This window comes from Eucyclogobius newberryi, unplaced genomic scaffold, assembly GCF_026437365.1.
Source record: "Eucyclogobius newberryi isolate DKJ021-1_F unplaced genomic scaffold, fEucNew1.0.hap1 SCAF_6, whole genome shotgun sequence".
NCBI lineage: Eukaryota > Metazoa > Chordata > Actinopteri > Gobiiformes > Gobiidae > Eucyclogobius > Eucyclogobius newberryi.
In genome coordinates, this window is record NW_027316278.1 from 17,624,257 (window position 1) to 17,642,317 (window position 18,061).

Genomic DNA, 18,061 nt, shown 5'->3' on the forward strand with positions numbered 1-18,061 from the left:
CTTCTGACTCCTGGAGGCTGCCATCCCCTTTCACACATCATCTGCCTCCTTCCTCTGTCCTCATCTGGGTAAAATAACAAAAGAAGCGGTCCATCTGAAGGCGAGGTCAACGTGGGGAGAGGACCCATACCAAAGGACCAACTTGAACAGGGGTAAGATATTGTATTTGTGTTTGTTTCTGTCTGACTCCTCATGCCCATATTGCAGTCCAGATTTACATTAGACCAGGCGTAGAAGTGGTCAGCTATTGAAGGGTTTAATAAAGCAATTTAATTTTGTTTTTCGCCTTGTTCCATCTGTCAATGCTGGATGCCCAAAGAAACATATGCTCCTTATGTATTAATCATCCACAAAAGCCTGTTTTGATGGAATAAAACATGGCTACTGAAGAAAGCCTTCTAGGGCTGTCCTCAACTTCCTCCAATTCTCTCACCTTTAGTTTGAGTTTTAGCAAAACTCATACTTGCATTTGGATTGACAACTTCAACTTCTTTTATTTTCCAACTAAGAACAATTCTATATATCAATTGTATTTCATTTTTATTTTATTTTCCTGGTTAGCTCGATGGGCGCGCAGACTGTGTTTAGACCCTGATTAAATGGCCTTTTAATAGAGGCAGATGTCTGGATTGATAAAATTGAACATGTTGAAAACATCATCGTTGTGCTGACTGTTGTCAAACAGTGAGTGTTTGTGTGGGAGGTACAGCAGAAGAGAAGACAGTTTTTGTGACACATTTCAGTAGATCCAACAGAAGGTGGCTTGGTTTTTGGCACACGTTCTTCTTGTGAGGTAGTTTTTCATCTGAGTACGACAAGAAAATGTAATAAAATATGGTCTCTAACAAACACTTTCTCTGCTATTTTGTCAAAGAGAAAAAGCTTACATTTTGTACGTCTAAATATTTGATTACAATAATGTGAATTATTCCGGCTGACATATGACATAACTTTATTCTGGCAAAAGGAATGACACATATTATTGGTGGATTCTGACGTTGAATTATTGATGGCTTCAGCCTGCTTAAAAATGCATCCCCAACCTTTCTGTCACTGAGAGAGGAAGTCATAATTAGTGTTTGAACATAAGAGGAAACAAACGCTAATAATGAAAGGTGTAGTTTAGTGGCTCCCTACTTTTTTCTTCCAGTGACCCCTATTTTAGCCCTCATCATCACTCTCCTATGAAGCTATTGTCTGAATGGAACAGAAATGACTATACAATACTTGCCATACAGTACAAGTCATTCCTTCATTAAAAATCCCTGGGGACCAATTGAGAATATTCGGGTACTAAAATGTGGGTTCCGAGTGGACTCCCAGAGAATGTGTAGAATATGCTTCAAATCTTTATTTCACCCTCACGTGAAAACATACATCAAAATACAAATAAATACAACTAATTGGAGTATTAATAGAGGTGGGAGACATATCAAAACATTTATATTTGATGAATATTGCAATTGTTGTTTTGGAGATTTGCAAAATGTGAAAATTGAGTATAATGAACAAAAAAACAGGAAAAAAATAAAATGATAATAACCTTGCCATGTAATCTTTAAAACAAAGATAATGTGATGTTTCTGCACTATTGGGGTAATTTTATTCTTGTTTCATGTGATACTTAAACTCCAAAAAAGAAAGGCAAAGGCGGTTAGCGCTCTTGCCTCCCAAGAAGGAGATCATGAGTTCGATTCCCGGACCAGACCAACATCACATGATCTCTCTGGGTGGAGTCTGCATGTTGTTACTGTGGGTTCTCTCCGGGTTCTCCGGCTTCCTCCCACCGTCCAAAGACATGCATGTGTTAGGTAAAATTGGTAACTCTAAATTGGCCCTAGTGAATGAATGTGAGAGTGAACTGTCTGTAATGTCTATGTCTCTGGCTCTGCGACAAGTTGGCCACTGTCCAGGGTGTACCCCGCCTAAGGCCCGAAGTCACTGGGATAGGCTCCAGTCACCTGCGACCCCAAAAGGGAACAAGCGGTAGAAAATGGATGGATGGATATTGTGTGTATAATCATCATCATGGTGATAATCCTAAAAATATATATATATTGAGATATTATTTTTTTGCCAATATTGCCCACCCCTGAATACTAATTTGGTGGATCTTATTCCCTCAAGACTGCTAATGATAAAATGATTAAATCAACACAAACCTCATGATTATACCAATTTCCACACTGTTCTGCTCATTTGAACAAGCTGGCTCCCTGACAAACAGTGAGACAGACACAGACCAGATCAAATACTGTGGGGGAATGAATGGGTGACAAACGGTAATAGCTGCAAATGGGCATCCACAAATCTGAGATGTACTGCACTGTCACTCATGATAACTAAACCAAAAAAAAAAAGACTCTTGCAGTGCACAGCTCTCCCACAACAGCACGTTCCACAATCTTATTGAATACATTACATACATCTTTTTGGCTTTCCTTCCATTACTCTAAAACCAAAGGAAACAATGAGTGGATGTTTTGTCAATTGCATCATACTTAGAAAGATTTTTCCTGTAAAAACATCTAAAAATGTCACACGTTTCTCTTTTTGTTTGACCCATAAAGGAGGATGACACGGAAAGCCCATGCAAGAAGAGCCCTTGTCCCTCTGTGCACAGAAATTAAGGTAGGACAATGAGCTTTTTTGGGCTATGTTTACTATTGTACAATGGTACTGGTAAATGTTCGAAATCAGAGGTGGGTTGAGTATATCTTTAATAAAACGGTACTTCTCAGTGTAGTTCTTTCATACTTTCACTTCTACTTGAGTAATATATTTTCACAGTAGTGTCACAGTACTCTGACTTGTGTGTTGGTTACTTTTTCCAGAGTGAAAGACAAAAGCTTTATGTGAACAATATTATTTATTTTTAGGGGATATAAAATATGATTTGGTGTTTTTCATTTTTGAGCGCTATATTTTGAAAATACCTCATTTTAAGATTTAATGTCAATTACATTAACTTAAAATTATAGATCAGCAGGCTAGTTATTTACTGTAGTATTATTACAAACCTTTATTTAACCAGATAAGAACCCATTGAGATCGAGATCTCTTTTCCAGAGGCAACCTAAGCCAAAGTGCAAAATGTGCAGCGCACGGTATACAAACATTTAAACACCTGCAATAAACAAGATTTGTAGTATGAAAAGATTAAAAACATCATTTGCACTGCATTTAGAAGCACTGATAATTTTCACATGATTTATGCTCTCAGGGGTCACGCTGAAAAATCTTGATTGATTCAGGGATTGCATTTGGGACTGCACTAAGGAGAAAGCAGGCAGTATTGACTCGATGGCCGTTCCAGTGAGATTGAGCAACAATGAACAGCACCCTATCATCAGCATGAAACTGGAATATGACATTTGACAGTTCAACACAAAGATGATTTATTATACATGGAAAATAAAATGGAACCTTGATGTACTCCTTTGGACACATCCAGAAATGTAACACATTGTTATCTATTTCACAATCCAGCACTTTCCCCAAATGATTTATTGACTATTTACTACTATTTGAGTAATATCGATTTGACTACTCTAAACATGCCTTAGCCTTACATTAGCCTTACAATGCTAATCCAAGCCATTATCATTACTATCATGATCTACTGTTTAGTGATTGTTGGCTAACCTAAGACATCCAGTATTTTTTCAAGACCATAATAGCATGTTTTTCTTCTGTTGCTACATCTTAGTTCTTGACCCCCTTCTAACCCAGAAGGAATGTTCTCCTAATCAGATGGCTAGTTAAAATCCTTAACAGGGAAAATACACAAAAAGGAAATCACTTTAATTGGCTGCTATAATAACTGTTGTACCATCTTGATCACCTTATGACTGGTGATGGTGCAGTGCAACGTAAACCAGAGCAATCTATGTGTGGGCTTCTCTGGCAGAGCAGTGTGTGTGTGTGTGTGTGTGTGTGTGTGTGTGTGTATGCGTGTGTGTGTGTGCGTGTGTGTGTGTGCGTGTGTGTGTATGCGTGTGTGTGTGTGCGTGCGTGTGTGTGTGTGTGCGTGTGTGTGTGTGTGTATGCGTGTGTGTGTGTATGCGTGTGTGTGCGTGTGCGTGTGTGTGTGTGCGTGTGTGTATGCGTGTGTGTGTGTGCGTGTGTGTGTGCGTGTGTGTGTGTGTGCGCGTGTGTGCGTGTGTGTGTGTGTATGCGTGTGTGTGTGTGTGTATGCGTGTGTGTGTGTGTGTATGCGTGTGTGCGTGTGTGCGTGTGTGTGTGTGTATGCGTGTGTGTGTGTGAGTGCGTGTGTGTGTGTGTGAGTGTGTGTGTGTGTATGCGTGTGTGTGTGTGTGTATGCGTGTGTGCGTGTGTGCGTGTGTGTGTGTGTATGCGTGTGTGTGTGTGTGTATGCGTGTGTGTGTGTGTGTGTGTGCGTGTGTGAGTGCGTGTGTGTGTGTGTGTGTGCGTGTGTGTGTGTGTGTGTGTGTGTGAGTGCGTGTGTGTGTGTGTGAGTGTGAATGGGCAAGTGGATGTAAATAGTGTGAAATGAGCGCACACCGCGGTACAAGGGAGGATTATAATGAAGCAGGGATGATGCAACATCTAAGTTTTCGGGTTAGTAACCATAGCAACTACACGACCCTGTGTGGGTGAGTATTTGATGTTGTTAAAAGGGGTGGCGTTGGGAGAAAGGAGGGAGACAGATGTCAGACACTGCAGGAACTACAGCCCCAAAAACATAAGGCATGTTGTCAACTTTTTTCCAGACTATTTCTCTGCTGGAGTGGGGTTTTGGTGTCTTACCCTCAGATGAAGTTGCGGTTGTTTTTGTTTTTTACTTACACAAAAAGAAAGTTAGTTATTGTCTCCTTATGCCACCATCTGACGCCCCGCCCCTCCTACCCCTCTTCCGGTTGTATTAGTGAACTACGGCTGCCAACGCCTAGAGAAAATACGTTTTACGCAGACTAAAAAGTCGTTTTGGGCCTCAAATGGAATTGTTGCATTGTTGACTTGTTGGTCACATGAACATTGGATATTTTACACAATTCTACGTTATTTACCTTATTCCGCCCCGCCCACTTTTGGCACGGATCGGCTCTTCCGTTGTAATCGCGCGGGAACTCTGTGGAGAACGAGGCCAAGGTCTCGCTGCTAACATATGCTCTAAAGTAGACTGACAAACTTCTAATGTATGGAAATTATATTCTATCAATTGTTTATAAACGTTGGCACTTTTGGAAACGAGAAGTTTGCAAAATGTCAAAATCTTTCTGGGAGGCTATCCAAGGACCAACTGTGACTCGGCCCCAAAGCTGACAGTCACTCTTCCAAGTCCCAAGCATGGAATAATAGGCTATAATAGAGTCATGGTGCATATTATAGATTTGTGGTTGTATGAGGGAATGGCATATTCACTCATTAAACATTTTGAGCCGCTCCGTCCATGAGGGTCCTGGTCATGGGTCCTGGTTGTGGGTTCTGGCACCAACATGAGCGCAGAGGAACTGTCCCAAAACTCCTTGAACTTAAACTGACAGTCATCTTAGGTAAGTTGGAGATGGTAAGATTTTCAATAGTTTGGGCATAATAACGCTTTGGTGTCATGCGACTGTAAGCCACAAAACGTATGCGCAAGCGCTGTAACCTCTGAACCTGGTGCCTGGTGTGTTCCCGCTCTCGCTCGAGGTTGTTCACGTCACAATAAACGGGGTCGGGCCTTACCTGTGTCTCCCAAAGACACCTGTCTGGTTCCTTTTACCTCGCCTGCTTGGTAGCCACACTATAAATGAGTTGGCAACAAAATTGATTTACATTTAACCCAGACATCTGCACAACAGCTAAGCTATAGTTTTGTACTTTTTGTATGTAGTTTATTTAGGTCATAACTTTTAGCTTTGTTGTGTCATTTTCTCTTATAGCATATGCTAACAACTACATTTGAAGCTGGTCTGGTCATGGTAAATGCTTTTATTCCTGCCAGTCTCTTTGCTCAGTGTGCACTTACATTGGTCTGTGATATACTCATGGATCTAGAACACATCCATGATCTAGACTGTAGAACTGTTAGTGAAGAGGCTAATGATATAATCATCCTCACGTTTACCTATGAGCTAATCCCCAAACGGTGATCCTGTGTTGTGTTGTGGCCGATGGGAAAAAAGTCCCTGGTGTTGACTGAGGAGAAATATTTTTACTACTAACATTCTATTCTAATAGCCTACTATTTGTCTAATATTAGGAATATTATATATATATATATATATATATATATATATATATATATATATATATATATGTACTATAAGAATGTTGGCTATTATTTGATTAAATCAAATTATTTGCCATAATTTTACTTGCACAGAAAACTATTAAACACTACACTACTACTGAGGAGAAAACCAAAGAGAGCCAAAGACGATACAGAAGTAAATAAAAGCACCCTTCAGTCTCACCCAGTCTCACCCTTCAGTCTGACCACAGAAGCAGCGGCTCAGATGGCTTAACTCATGAACTGTGAACCATGTCCATCAAAGCAGAGAAAATCAGTGGCTCACCAAGGAGCTGTATGAACCCAACTGAGGTTTAGTGGCTGTGGGGATTCTTACTTAACCATGTCTGTCATTGTGGCTGTTTCATCATTTTACATGTCTGGGCGCCTTTTCATTCATCCTTACTTTACCTGTTACAAGTCATAAATATGAGAGTCATTTATGTATTATTTTTTCTGTGCCACACAGCCCCTTTCACCCAGATTTTAATGTCAGTCCCTCCACCCTCCCCATCCGCGCGTGCCTTGTTTGCCTCCCTCACACTCACTTGCTCGCTCTCATTGTGAAGAGGGGAACGGCATCCACAGCCAAGCCACAGTAACAGCACATGCAACAGGGTGCAGACGGCACCTTCTGCTTCAGCACCTCTCCTCCAACTCTCATCTCTCTCCGAGGACGCCTCCAGGGAAAGAAGACAGAAGTCCAGCCAAAGCGTAAGATTTGTCATCCTTCTAATTCTCATCATATACAGACGAAAGAAGAAAGGAAAAGTTCAAGGATTAACCGGAAAAGTAAAAAATTATTTGCTGGACTAGACAAAGTGAAGAAAAAATTCAGCCAAGACACACAAATATAGTGTGTTGTGGAAAGTAGAGTGAAGATGCCACCTGTGGCTCCAGTTTATTTGTAAAACAACTTCTCTTAAATCCACACCAATGACTTCCAAGAAGAAGTGGGCTGAAAGGAGGGAGCTGCGCAGAGACAGGCCATTCTCCACCCGAGATGAAGCTTCTGCTGCGCCTGGGACATCTGGCCCCGGCCGCTCCACCACCAGGGGGCGCTTCTCAGAGTCCTGGAAAAGGCTGAGTTCCAGAGGGGGGTCCACCAAGAGGGGAGGGCTCAACTCTCAGCAACCACCGGTAAGATGTTTCACGACACACGCATCACCAAAATGAACCTTTTGGTTGAGACAAGACAAACGGGACAGAGCACAGTTACAATTAGACTTTAATCAGTCAGAAGGCCTCTATGATTGGCTACTGTACGAGCACAGGAACACCTCCTGCACTAATAAAAACATTCAATATTCCATACAAGTGGAATGCTAGTAATAATGACTTAATTAAATGTGCTACAAAAATAATGAATTGCATCACATCTGTGTGTGAGTTTGCTTTGGTTTGTGTCACGATGACTCCCCAAATTACATTTATACAGAAAACATATACCAACATGTAAGATTGCAGAATGTATTTAAAAAATATTGATATTGCAGTATTGGCTCACACAATAGTCAATATCCCCAAAACACAAAAGGTACTGCATCTGACAGAAAGTTACTACTTTTAAATTAAAACATAGAGTTCGATAAAATAAAAATAAAAAAGACGCTGTATATGTGAAATTAAGGATTTACCTTTTTATTTTACTGAAGTTATTATGTTGAAAAGTGTTACCACAAATAATAGTGGACATAGTTATCAAATATCCCATTCCTCTCTTACATTGTGCAGCTCTATCAGAATGTGCGTGGAATCACAATCTCATCATGCCTTTAAAATTATTAACAATAACAATTAACAATATTGTGATTGTGTATTTTTGGTTCAAAAAGGTTTTTATCATCCTGAATTCATAATGCAAGTAAGACAACGATGGACTGAGCTCTCGTTTCCTCTCTCTCCTTCTAAAATATGGTGTTAGTGAATCTGCCCTTTAGCACTCTAGACTGATGGACCATTGCACACGGCCAATTTTTGTGATATGCTGTGACATTGGCTGAGAGTTCTGAGAGCCATTTTGCACACATGACGAGTCACATGTCATACCTCCCATTTTTACCTGTAATAGCTGTGCTGAATTTCAACTAGTGCACGTTGAAGTGTAGGCTACGTGTCTCCTCCAATGTGAACTCCTCTGATCTGCCATTTTGGTGTTTACATTTCTCCATGACCTGCTCCATCCTCTGGGGTTTGTGTCGCTTGGATATCAACATCAGTGAAGGGACCACAACAACACACGCAACATGAGACTTTGTATTATTAGTTGTATGAAATTATCATGGGGTTTTGTGTTGGTTGGGAAACAGTGAAAGGAATAAATTGGAAAACAAATTCAGGAACTGAAGCAGATCTATTTCAATTGTGTTTTGACACCGATTCGTGACAGAATCCTACTCTGAGCTGAGGCAAATGGGTTTGATGACCACCCACACTGACCAATGTGTGGGCTTCTTATTTCATTTGAACGCAAAAAGCAGATAAATCAATGCTTTTGTAAATAAAAAAGTTAGAAATAAATCAGTCCTTTAATTTACGTGTGATTTTTTTTCAACCAGTTTGTTTTGAGTATTGGGACAGCTTTCATACTTTTCTGAATCTATTGACAAGATGTGACAAGACGGGGCTCTTCTGACATGGGATGGCATTATACTACTGGTGTTTTCTATAATGAGCCACATCAGATCACCATAGGGACCACAACCCTCCCAGAAACACACTTTCACTTACACTACTTGTGGCTAAAATGTACATATTTAAACTCTTCAGTTGTTTTGACTGTACTTGGTGTATATGTCTTTTTAACATTAATGAGCTAGTTTCTTGCCATATTTTACATGTCTGTGCTGTGCAGGTAATAAACCTCTCTCTGCACATGGCGTGTTTTAGTCTGTGTATTCAATAATGATTATTGATAAGTTTGTAATGAAGCAAGCTTAATCAGATTAGTTGACATAGCCCTGATTCAAATCATACAGCCCTGTCAATGGAATAGTCGTTATTACATTTTTAAATGTTTCTGAAAATAGTTTACACACCAATTCTTCAAACAGCCAGAATCCCCCTGACAACCAGCTCATTGTATCTTCATAAACAGAAGCCGTTGATCTGCAAGAGCAACAAATTAGCTCTAAACACGCGCAATATAAATAACAGCTGGCTACATTCATACCTCTATAGTTATCTTCTTTACATGTACTTGTTTGCAATTAAAAGTGTTATAAAACAATTGCAAAGTAAAGTTGTTGTTTTTTCCATAGAAACTCTTCCACAGTTTCTATGGTGTTTAATACAGTTTAATATTTCATGTTGTTTTGTAAAGCTGCTTATCTTATCTACTGAAAAAGTCTATTCTTTCTTATGATTAAACATAGGTCTTCTCATTTTCATGAATACATCCCAGCTTTCTTCCGTCAGCAGAATTACTTTGGACGTGCTCTCTAATTGTGTTCACCTGCACATTTAATAGGCTGATGTCAGTGTTGTGTTTGTGACTGACGTGCGACCGCTGCATGACCAGGTGACACTGCGAATCAAATGCCCCAAATGGTTTTGTTTTTTTTACATTTTTAATGGGTCTGTTTTGTTCACACATGAGCAAAAATAATTGACTTGTTTGATGCGATTCCTCTATGACATATTATTGTATTACGTTGGAAATAGGCTACAACTATTCTTTCTTTTGGAGACATGGTATGCGTCAATGTGTGTGACAGTAAAATCTTATTCTTCAAAAGGTTCATTAAGCACAATGGCTGATAATAAAAGAATTGTCTGCAAAGTTTAGACAGAAGCTTTAAACCTACATTATACATTATAGATTCAGGGACAGAAAGGGAATGAGAATGTATACAATTAGTAATGTTTCCTCTGAGTTATAAAATATTGTAATACTTAAAAGTGACATTTCCATCTCTATCTTATGTTTAGAGTTGAGATTATTTGGTTAATCTATAATCATGATTATTCAGGTCACAATATAATCGTAAAATTAGAATTGTGTTCATTTTAGAAGCAACATTTTGTCTTTTTTATTCCAAGTTACATCTAAATACAAATAAGACTGTTTTTGTCTATTTGTTTTTGTCATTCAGAATGTTCAGGTCCATAAAGCTGACCACAAATTTGAGGAAAAGTGACGTGTTAAAATTGTCAATCCTAATTCAGAGATGCTGGCAGATTGTAAGTGCACGCTGCATCAATGCACATTTAAATTTTTTGGCAGGTTGACTAACAATATACCTTGGCACAACAAAGCCCTAAATCCCAGCATTAATCTGCTTAACACAGGTTTGAGTGGCAGAGCGGCTGCATTGTATAACTCAGCTGGTAATTAGACGGTATTGATAGAGTTTGTGAGTATGGGTGATGACTGTCACTCGCAGCAACAGTAACTTGGAAACAGTGTGAAGTCTAAAGTGAAGTTAGTTTAAGCTGCAATAGTGGTAGGAGGTGTTAAGCGGTGGGTGAATGTGCAGGGGGAACAAAGGCGACGGAGATAATAAGCAAATCTGAGAGTGTGAAGTACGTGTGACACAGATGGAAAGTGAGAGGAAGATCTCTTTTGGCATTACAAGCTAAAGTGCTGCATTTGTGTCTTCTCCTATGTGGTGCGGCGGTAGATGCCGGGCTTAGATACTATTCACAGCAATGATGTGACTGACTGAACCGACAGAGGCACAAAAAGCGCGAGACATGAACAGACAAGAGGCAGGGAAATGGAAAAAGCAGGTAAACCGGGTTTGATTTGGGCGCTTTTTGGCGGTGTCGATGAAGCAGGGAATCTCAAACTCAAAGTGGATTAATGCTATAGAACCAGACAGACTCTAATTATGCCTGTGGAAAAGTGGTCAATCTGAAAATAATTTTGACTTTAAAAGCCACGCTCTCCATTTGTCCATTTGAGCACTCACTGACTCCATGGGCATCAGTGGCCTGTTTGTATTGGACAATGCCAAAAATAAGTCCACCTCAATGTTTATTTAATATATAACGACATAAAGACAAATTCCTATATTTAAATTTGACTTGTACCAACCTGAATACACTAGAACTGAATATTGATAGATCTCATTATCATTATTTGGCTATGGCGTTTGCATTGTCATTAAATACATTTATTTTTATATTTGTTTCAAGTTGTTCATACATGTCAAGTGTATCAACATAATTAGCTTGCTTATCTTATGCACGTTATTCATTGTTTCATTGAATAAAATAGTTAAAAATAAGTACAAACACATAAGTTAAGTTGAGTTTCTCCACTACTGAGTTTCTCAGATTACTGGCATGGGTTCTGATCAAAGCTTTGGAAAGCCGTCTTTAAACTGCTTTCCCCTGATTTCCTTGGACTAATTTATTCTCAGTCAGAGTCAGGCAGTGAGGAAACAGACAGAGAGGTTTTGGTGATGCTCAGTCATGCCTCGGTCCAAACACTTCCATTAGACACAGATGAGATTTTGACACTCACCAGTGATTTCTGTTTCATTACTCTAAAATGAAAAAGTTGATTACATATTTCCCATGTACTTAATTGAATGAGAAAACACTTTTGTGGCATATTTTCACGATGAAACATACTTTATTCATGTCACACAGGTGGATGAGACCAGTTCCCGGGTAGAAGAGATATGTTTGTATGCGTTGTTTGTTTCTGAATATGTTGTTGCTTTTAATGGCGGCTGGCAGCCAACTGCAAAGGTGCATTTACCGGCATCTACTTTATTCTTTAGACTTTATTCTTTTGTTTCTGAATAGACCTGTGTTGATCACAAACCTCTGTTGTCTTCTTTGAACTACAGCTTTGAAGTGCTGCTGTCTGATGCCATGTACTCTGTGCTTTGAGGTCAATCGTACCATTGTAAGTATTTCCAGGAGTAACGGTGTGGCAATAAAAGCCATTACCAGGGGCCTGGGGCCAGTGGGCTGAGGCGTCCAAATTATTACAGCGACTCGGGACTGCGGTACACATCACCATAGTAACATCTGAAAAATATTGTTTTCTATTTAATATTTTCATCACTCTCCATGTGACCAGCTTCAATCTGCTTTGGAGCTTTTTCGTCAGTGGTGATGTGGTGAGATGATGTGCACATCTAAAACACATTCAAAAACTATAAGACAAAGCAATCAGTGTTTTTTAATCACACTATTACAGTATCCAAAGTAAAATCAGTAACTGTTATTGCTGTTGCTTCTGGCACAAGGCCATGTCTGCGTTGCTCTGTTGATTTGTCAAGATTAGATTGGCAATTGCTAATCTGCCGTTTATGGATTTGTGTGTTGTTGGATTTGTGTGTGTGGAGACTGAGCTGGCAGGGACAGCTGGACTTCAGGTGAAGCTGAATAGAAGAGTAATATTATTTGTAAGATTTCATTTATGTGTTACATTTTAGAGTTATCTATTGTCTTATCTTATCTTATTGGTTTTATAAAATGTGACCTGAGCTGCGCATGCCGCAGGGACAAGACATTTTCACTATCATAACAGATAGACAAACTCAAAACATGTTCTTGGTGGTACAGTGGATTTGTGTCTGAGTGAATGTGCACGTGTGGTAGCCCTTGACCATTTGCCAAATGTCCCTCTTTCTCCTCATTTCATGCTAAATCTGTCCTATCAAAGCTTTCAGGCCAAAAAAAAGACCGGGTCAAAATACATAAAGTATAAGAAAGCAAATAGGGAGAAAGTTTTACAGCAATAGCAAGTTTTGTTTCTCTTTTGCCTGTCCTGATTCTTGATGGGCCTCTTTAATCTGTGAATATATCTACCGTATTTTCAGGACTATAAGTACCTTTTTTCATAGTTTTGGTTACTACTACTACTAACTTACTTATATTTATACTTATATACTTATACTCCGGAGTGACTTATATGTGATATTATTTGTTATTTTCACACTTGCAACCGCATTTCATACTCCAGTGCAACTTATATATGTTTTTTTTCTTCTCTATTATGCATTTTTTGGCTGGTGTGACTTATACTCTCCGGTGCGACTTATGGTCATACTTATAGTCCGGAAAATACAGTACAATGCATCTGTGCTTTTGCTGCATACTTTTCTCTATGAGACGGGGACATTTATTAGTAAAACTTGATATGATATGTTTGGCATGATATTTTTAGTTCATCAAGGATCCTGAAGGATAAGTTTTGCATTTACATAATAATGTCCAATTCATGCTAACATTATACATATAGAGCATTTTTCTGCTCAGAACAAAGTCAAGGCCAAAGTTAAGTTTTTTTGTAGAGCACAATTTGAATGCAAGGCAATTCAAAGTGCTTTACGCAACAAGAAAACATGGATTAATATCACAAAACAGTTAAAGGCATGAAAGAGAAGAGTACAAATAAAATAAATTCATTCATATGCACAGCTAATCAAAAGAGTTTTAGTGTCTCACATCTTCAGGAAGTCTGTTCCACATTTTAGCGGCATAAAACTGAAACGCAGATTCCCCATGTTTAGTCCTGACTCTGGCACCAGCAGGAGGCCGGTCCCTGAGGTCCTCAGAGTCAGAGATGGTTCATATGGCACTAACATATCCGAGATGTACTTTGGTGCTAGGCCATGGAGAGACTTGCACACAAGCAGAGCTGCTTTAAAGTCTATTCTCTGAGCCACAGGAGCCAGTGCAGAGACCTGAGAACAGGACTAATGTGATCCTGGTTCTAGTCAGGACCCGAGCAGCAGCGTTCTGGATGTACTGCAGCTAATCTACTGGAGACAAACGCATAGATAAATAGATAAGTCTCTCCAAGTCTGGTTAAGACACCATACTTTTGATTTTGGCAATGTTTTTTAGAGGTATAAAGCTGCTGATTTGATTGATTTGACGTGGCTGTTAAAATTCAAGTCTGAGTCCATTATTACCCCCAGATTTCTAAGGTTTTAGAGTGAGACTCTGGTGGTGATTGCAAACACTTTCTCTTTGCTTCTGTGGGTCAAAGACGATTATTTCAGTCTTGTCTGAGTTCAGCTGGAGAAAGTTGTTTTGCATCCACACACTGATCTGTTGGATGCAGTGACAGAGTGAATCTACCGGTCCATAGTCACCTGCCGACAGTGAAACATAGATCTGAGTGTCGTCTGCATATTTGTGATAGGACACATTTTTGCTGCGTATCAACTGACCTAACGGCAGCATGTAGCGGGTCCCAGAATTGACCCTTGGGGCATCCCACAGGTCAGGGGCATGTGGTCTGAGACACAGTTACCATTTTCAACAGAATACTTCCTGTCTTCCAGATAGGACCTTAACCAATTTAGAGCAGTGCCAGTGATGCCCACCCAGTCCTCTAGTCTCTGTAAGATCAACAGTGTCAAAAGCAGATCTCAGATCTAACAGAATTTAGACCGTGTCAGTGTTCAGGCGGATGTCATTTCTCACCTTGACAAGAGCCGTCTCACTGCTGTGATTCTGTTGATTAGTATTTCAGTATAAAACATTTTTAACAACAAACTACATTTCTGTTGTACCGTAATTGCTTATATTTTAACTTTATGGTTGAGTTATTTTGTGCCTTGTTCTTTTGATGAGATTTTTAGCTCTCTATCATCAACACAACGTCACGGCTGACATTGTTGCTTTAATTTGATGCTTTGGCTGATCTGTGTGGGATTCACTTCTTTGGGCCCTTGTGATTCAGATGGAGCAGTGTTCCTCAGCAGAGGTTTTCCTGCTTCCTCGGGGCGAAGGTTGTGGGGGGTAACACTGAGAGTGAGTGTGTATTACACTTGCATATGGAGCTGCATATGGAGCCAGATATTGAGCTGTAACATTGGTTGGAGCCTCTGGGGATCACTTAGTTCAGACCAAAGGAACGGAACCAAGATAGACCCAAGCTTTAGTTCCCACTTTTTACACAGCAAATGAATACACAGGGAACTCGTGGATGAATAATCCGATAGGACACCACAAAGCACGAAGGGTGTTTATTGTTACAATTTTGAAGAGAGTGTGTCACGTACCTTTCTGTTGAGCAGTGCTGCTTGAAAAAAAGAAAAGAAAACAAGAATAAATTCAGTTTCTATACAATAATTTGGTTGTATTGTTTTAGATTTTGAGAGTATATTATGGCTTCCCCAGTATTATTATAATCAAATAATTATATTTGATATGTATAATTACAATTAATTGCAAAATCAAGTACAGCAACCACAGTTTATCCTATTTGCTGGTACCATGTTTCTATTGTCCTGTGAAATGCTTTTTTATGCATTACTTTGATAAAGAACACAATTATACTGTAATAACTGAATTAACTGAAATAACTGAACTCAATAGAAGCATGATGAGTTGAGTAATTTGCTGTAAGTAGTTTCTTTAGTTTTGATAACTTAAGCTCCAACTGTGAGGAATGAATCAGTGAGAGAGAATAAAATCCCATCTTGTCGAGTCTTGTTCTTTACCAATGCTTTTATTGGCGTGGTAATTAGGGCGGCCAAGCTGGGTGAGAAGAGAAAATAAACAGCGTGGGAAGCAGGTGTGGGGACCTGGTGCCCTCTGGTGGATGCACTATATATAAGCAGTACAACATATTTATTAATCATTATTACATATAAAACCGTGAATGCATGAAATTAGGTCAATTTTGTTTTGGGGGATTTTACTGGCAGTTGAATAGGGACTCAGATTAGAGAGGATGCCCCAGATAAGATGTGCGCAAAGCAGGTTATTGTGCATTTGAATGTTGCCATCTAGAGTCAAAATGGAGGTAGTGCACTAAAAGCCAAGAGGAACCGCAGAAAATCAATGTTGTTTGAGGGATTGTGAAGCCACCATGACGTGCAGTGGAGGTGAGTCAATTGGATACGTTGATATCACTGTTTACTTTGCTTCTTCATTTTTTCAATGTCTTGTATCTATTGTATGCACGTATATACGTTTTTGTTAAACGTGTGCTTCTCATTTAATTTGATAAATTTGTGCTGTTATGTACTGTTTATTTTTTTACACACATAATACTTTTTGTATTTGATATATTTTATTATTCAGTTTTAAACCAATCTATATAGAAAAAAGTGCTGAGGTTTTGATGACTGTCTCCTTTTCAGACATGTCCAAACAAGCCTAACCAATCATGTGGCAAACTGCTTCAAAAGCACAACTATACATAACATAACACGTACTGTACACAGACAATATTTACTATTGGGTTGAAAGAGCTGAGAAAATTATTAGGTTTGATAAGAGCTTTTTAAAATTATGCTACAGTTTACAGTGCCCATTTGGAACATGCCCACATTGTCTAGGGACATTAGCATGGAACATCAGAAGATTACTTAAATATCAATTGCTAAACTAATCAAAGAACCACATTTATTTATTTGAAAGAGTTTGAAGGTTCACAAGTCCTAACCCTAACCATAACCCAACCCAACCCTTACCCTTACCCCTAACCTTCGGGCTTGTGAACCTTCGGGCTTGTGAACCTTCGGGCTTGTGAACCTTCGGGCTTGTGAACCTTCGGACCTGTGGGCAGCCACCATCAGAAAACCCCTTAGAAACTGCATATTTAGTTATTTGCAGAGGACATAATTACCTAAAAATGCAGCATTTAATCTTGCAGCTCTAATATATTTCTCACACCCTTCATCTGGTTAAGAGTGCTAAAATACCTTCGATAAACATTTTAAGCATTGTTGTCAAATAGTCAAATATATCATTCCGACATAGTTTTCTGCCTCTTGATAAGCAGACAACAATCCATTGGGACCAAGTCACAGGAAACCCCCTCTTCTCATTTACTTATGTATTTACCATCCTGTTCTTCTCTCTTTTACTTATTTTAGCTGTAATTTTATCAGCTTCATCCATTGTACTGTGGGTGTATCTTAGTTGAGGCTTGTGTGTCTCTTTCTCTCCTCCTCCTCTCATCTCAGAGACTCCAGTGTTCTCAAATGTGAGCCGCTGCCTGACTGCTCCGTTTATGCGCTCCGCTCTGCGCACTGCCGCTCTGCGCTATACCGCACTGCATTGCTCTCTACAGCAGCTCTCCTCTCTGTCTCTCTCCTCTCCTCTCTCTGTCCTTCCTTTTCTTTTGTCTTTCTGTCAAAGTGTATCTTCTTCTGTGCGTTGCTTTGTTGTTTTGGGACCTCTGTAGATTTCTTTTCCTCACTAAAGCGGAGTGCGCTCCTGGAACTGGATGTGGAGATGCTCTGGGTGCTCCACGCTGGGATTGCCTCAGACTTTGTGGATCTGAGTGAGTGGTAGTCGAAGGGACAACGGCTGCCCAGGTGAAAGCTGGAGGGGGGGAAGTGGAGGTGGGTGTTCTGATCTACAATCGTCCGTTGAGGGTCATGCCCTGGGACCTGTACATTTGTCACCAGTTGGAGACACTCTCCTTTTTTTGCCCCCCCTGTGGGGCAACACTGATCCTGGAGCCACTAAAAGCTGCTGGAGATCAGTGGCTGCACCGTGAAGAGCGGGCAACATGAACCAGTTGGAAGCACCACGGCCACTCAACTGGACCATCAGAAAACTCTGCCATGCAGCCTTCCTGCCATCTGTGCGCCTGCTCAAGGTAAAGCAACTCTCAAAAGAGAACTTATCACAAGCATTCAGGCCATGGCTCTGTAAAATGTGACAGCACCTCCTCATCTTCTTAGCACTTTCACAGGAACAATAGAGGGTCTGAGGGGGTGTGATGGAGAAGACCGCTCCAAAAGTGCACTTGCCTTTAATTGAGCTATAGTTGGATTGTGTGTTTTGCTCATCATCATAGCTGAATATAATGCACAGGTAACATTAACATAAGGAGGCCAACTTAATGAAATTCACAAGACAAATTCATATTCGATAAAACTGAGGAGA

General features: G+C 39.8%; 1 protein-coding gene across 14 annotated transcripts in view; it reads left to right on the forward strand.

Moving 5' to 3' along the window:
- Positions 1-7,069: 7,069 nt before the first annotated feature.
- Positions 7,070-18,061, forward strand: part of trpm3 (transient receptor potential cation channel, subfamily M, member 3) — a 105,009-nt gene continuing 94,017 nt past the window's right edge. For 7 of the 14 annotated variants that reach the window (XM_072434151.1, XM_072434157.1, XM_072434161.1 and 4 more), the window contains exon 1: positions 7,071-7,378. In XM_072434151.1, coding sequence (XP_072290252.1) covers positions 7,175-7,378 — 204 coding nt within the window. In that variant the 5' untranslated portion in view covers positions 7,071-7,174. Of the gene's footprint in view, positions 7,379-17,139; positions 17,772-18,061 lie in introns of those variants that run through there. The other 7 variants (XM_072434156.1, XM_072434159.1, XM_072434158.1 and 4 more) reach the window with 3 other exon arrangements.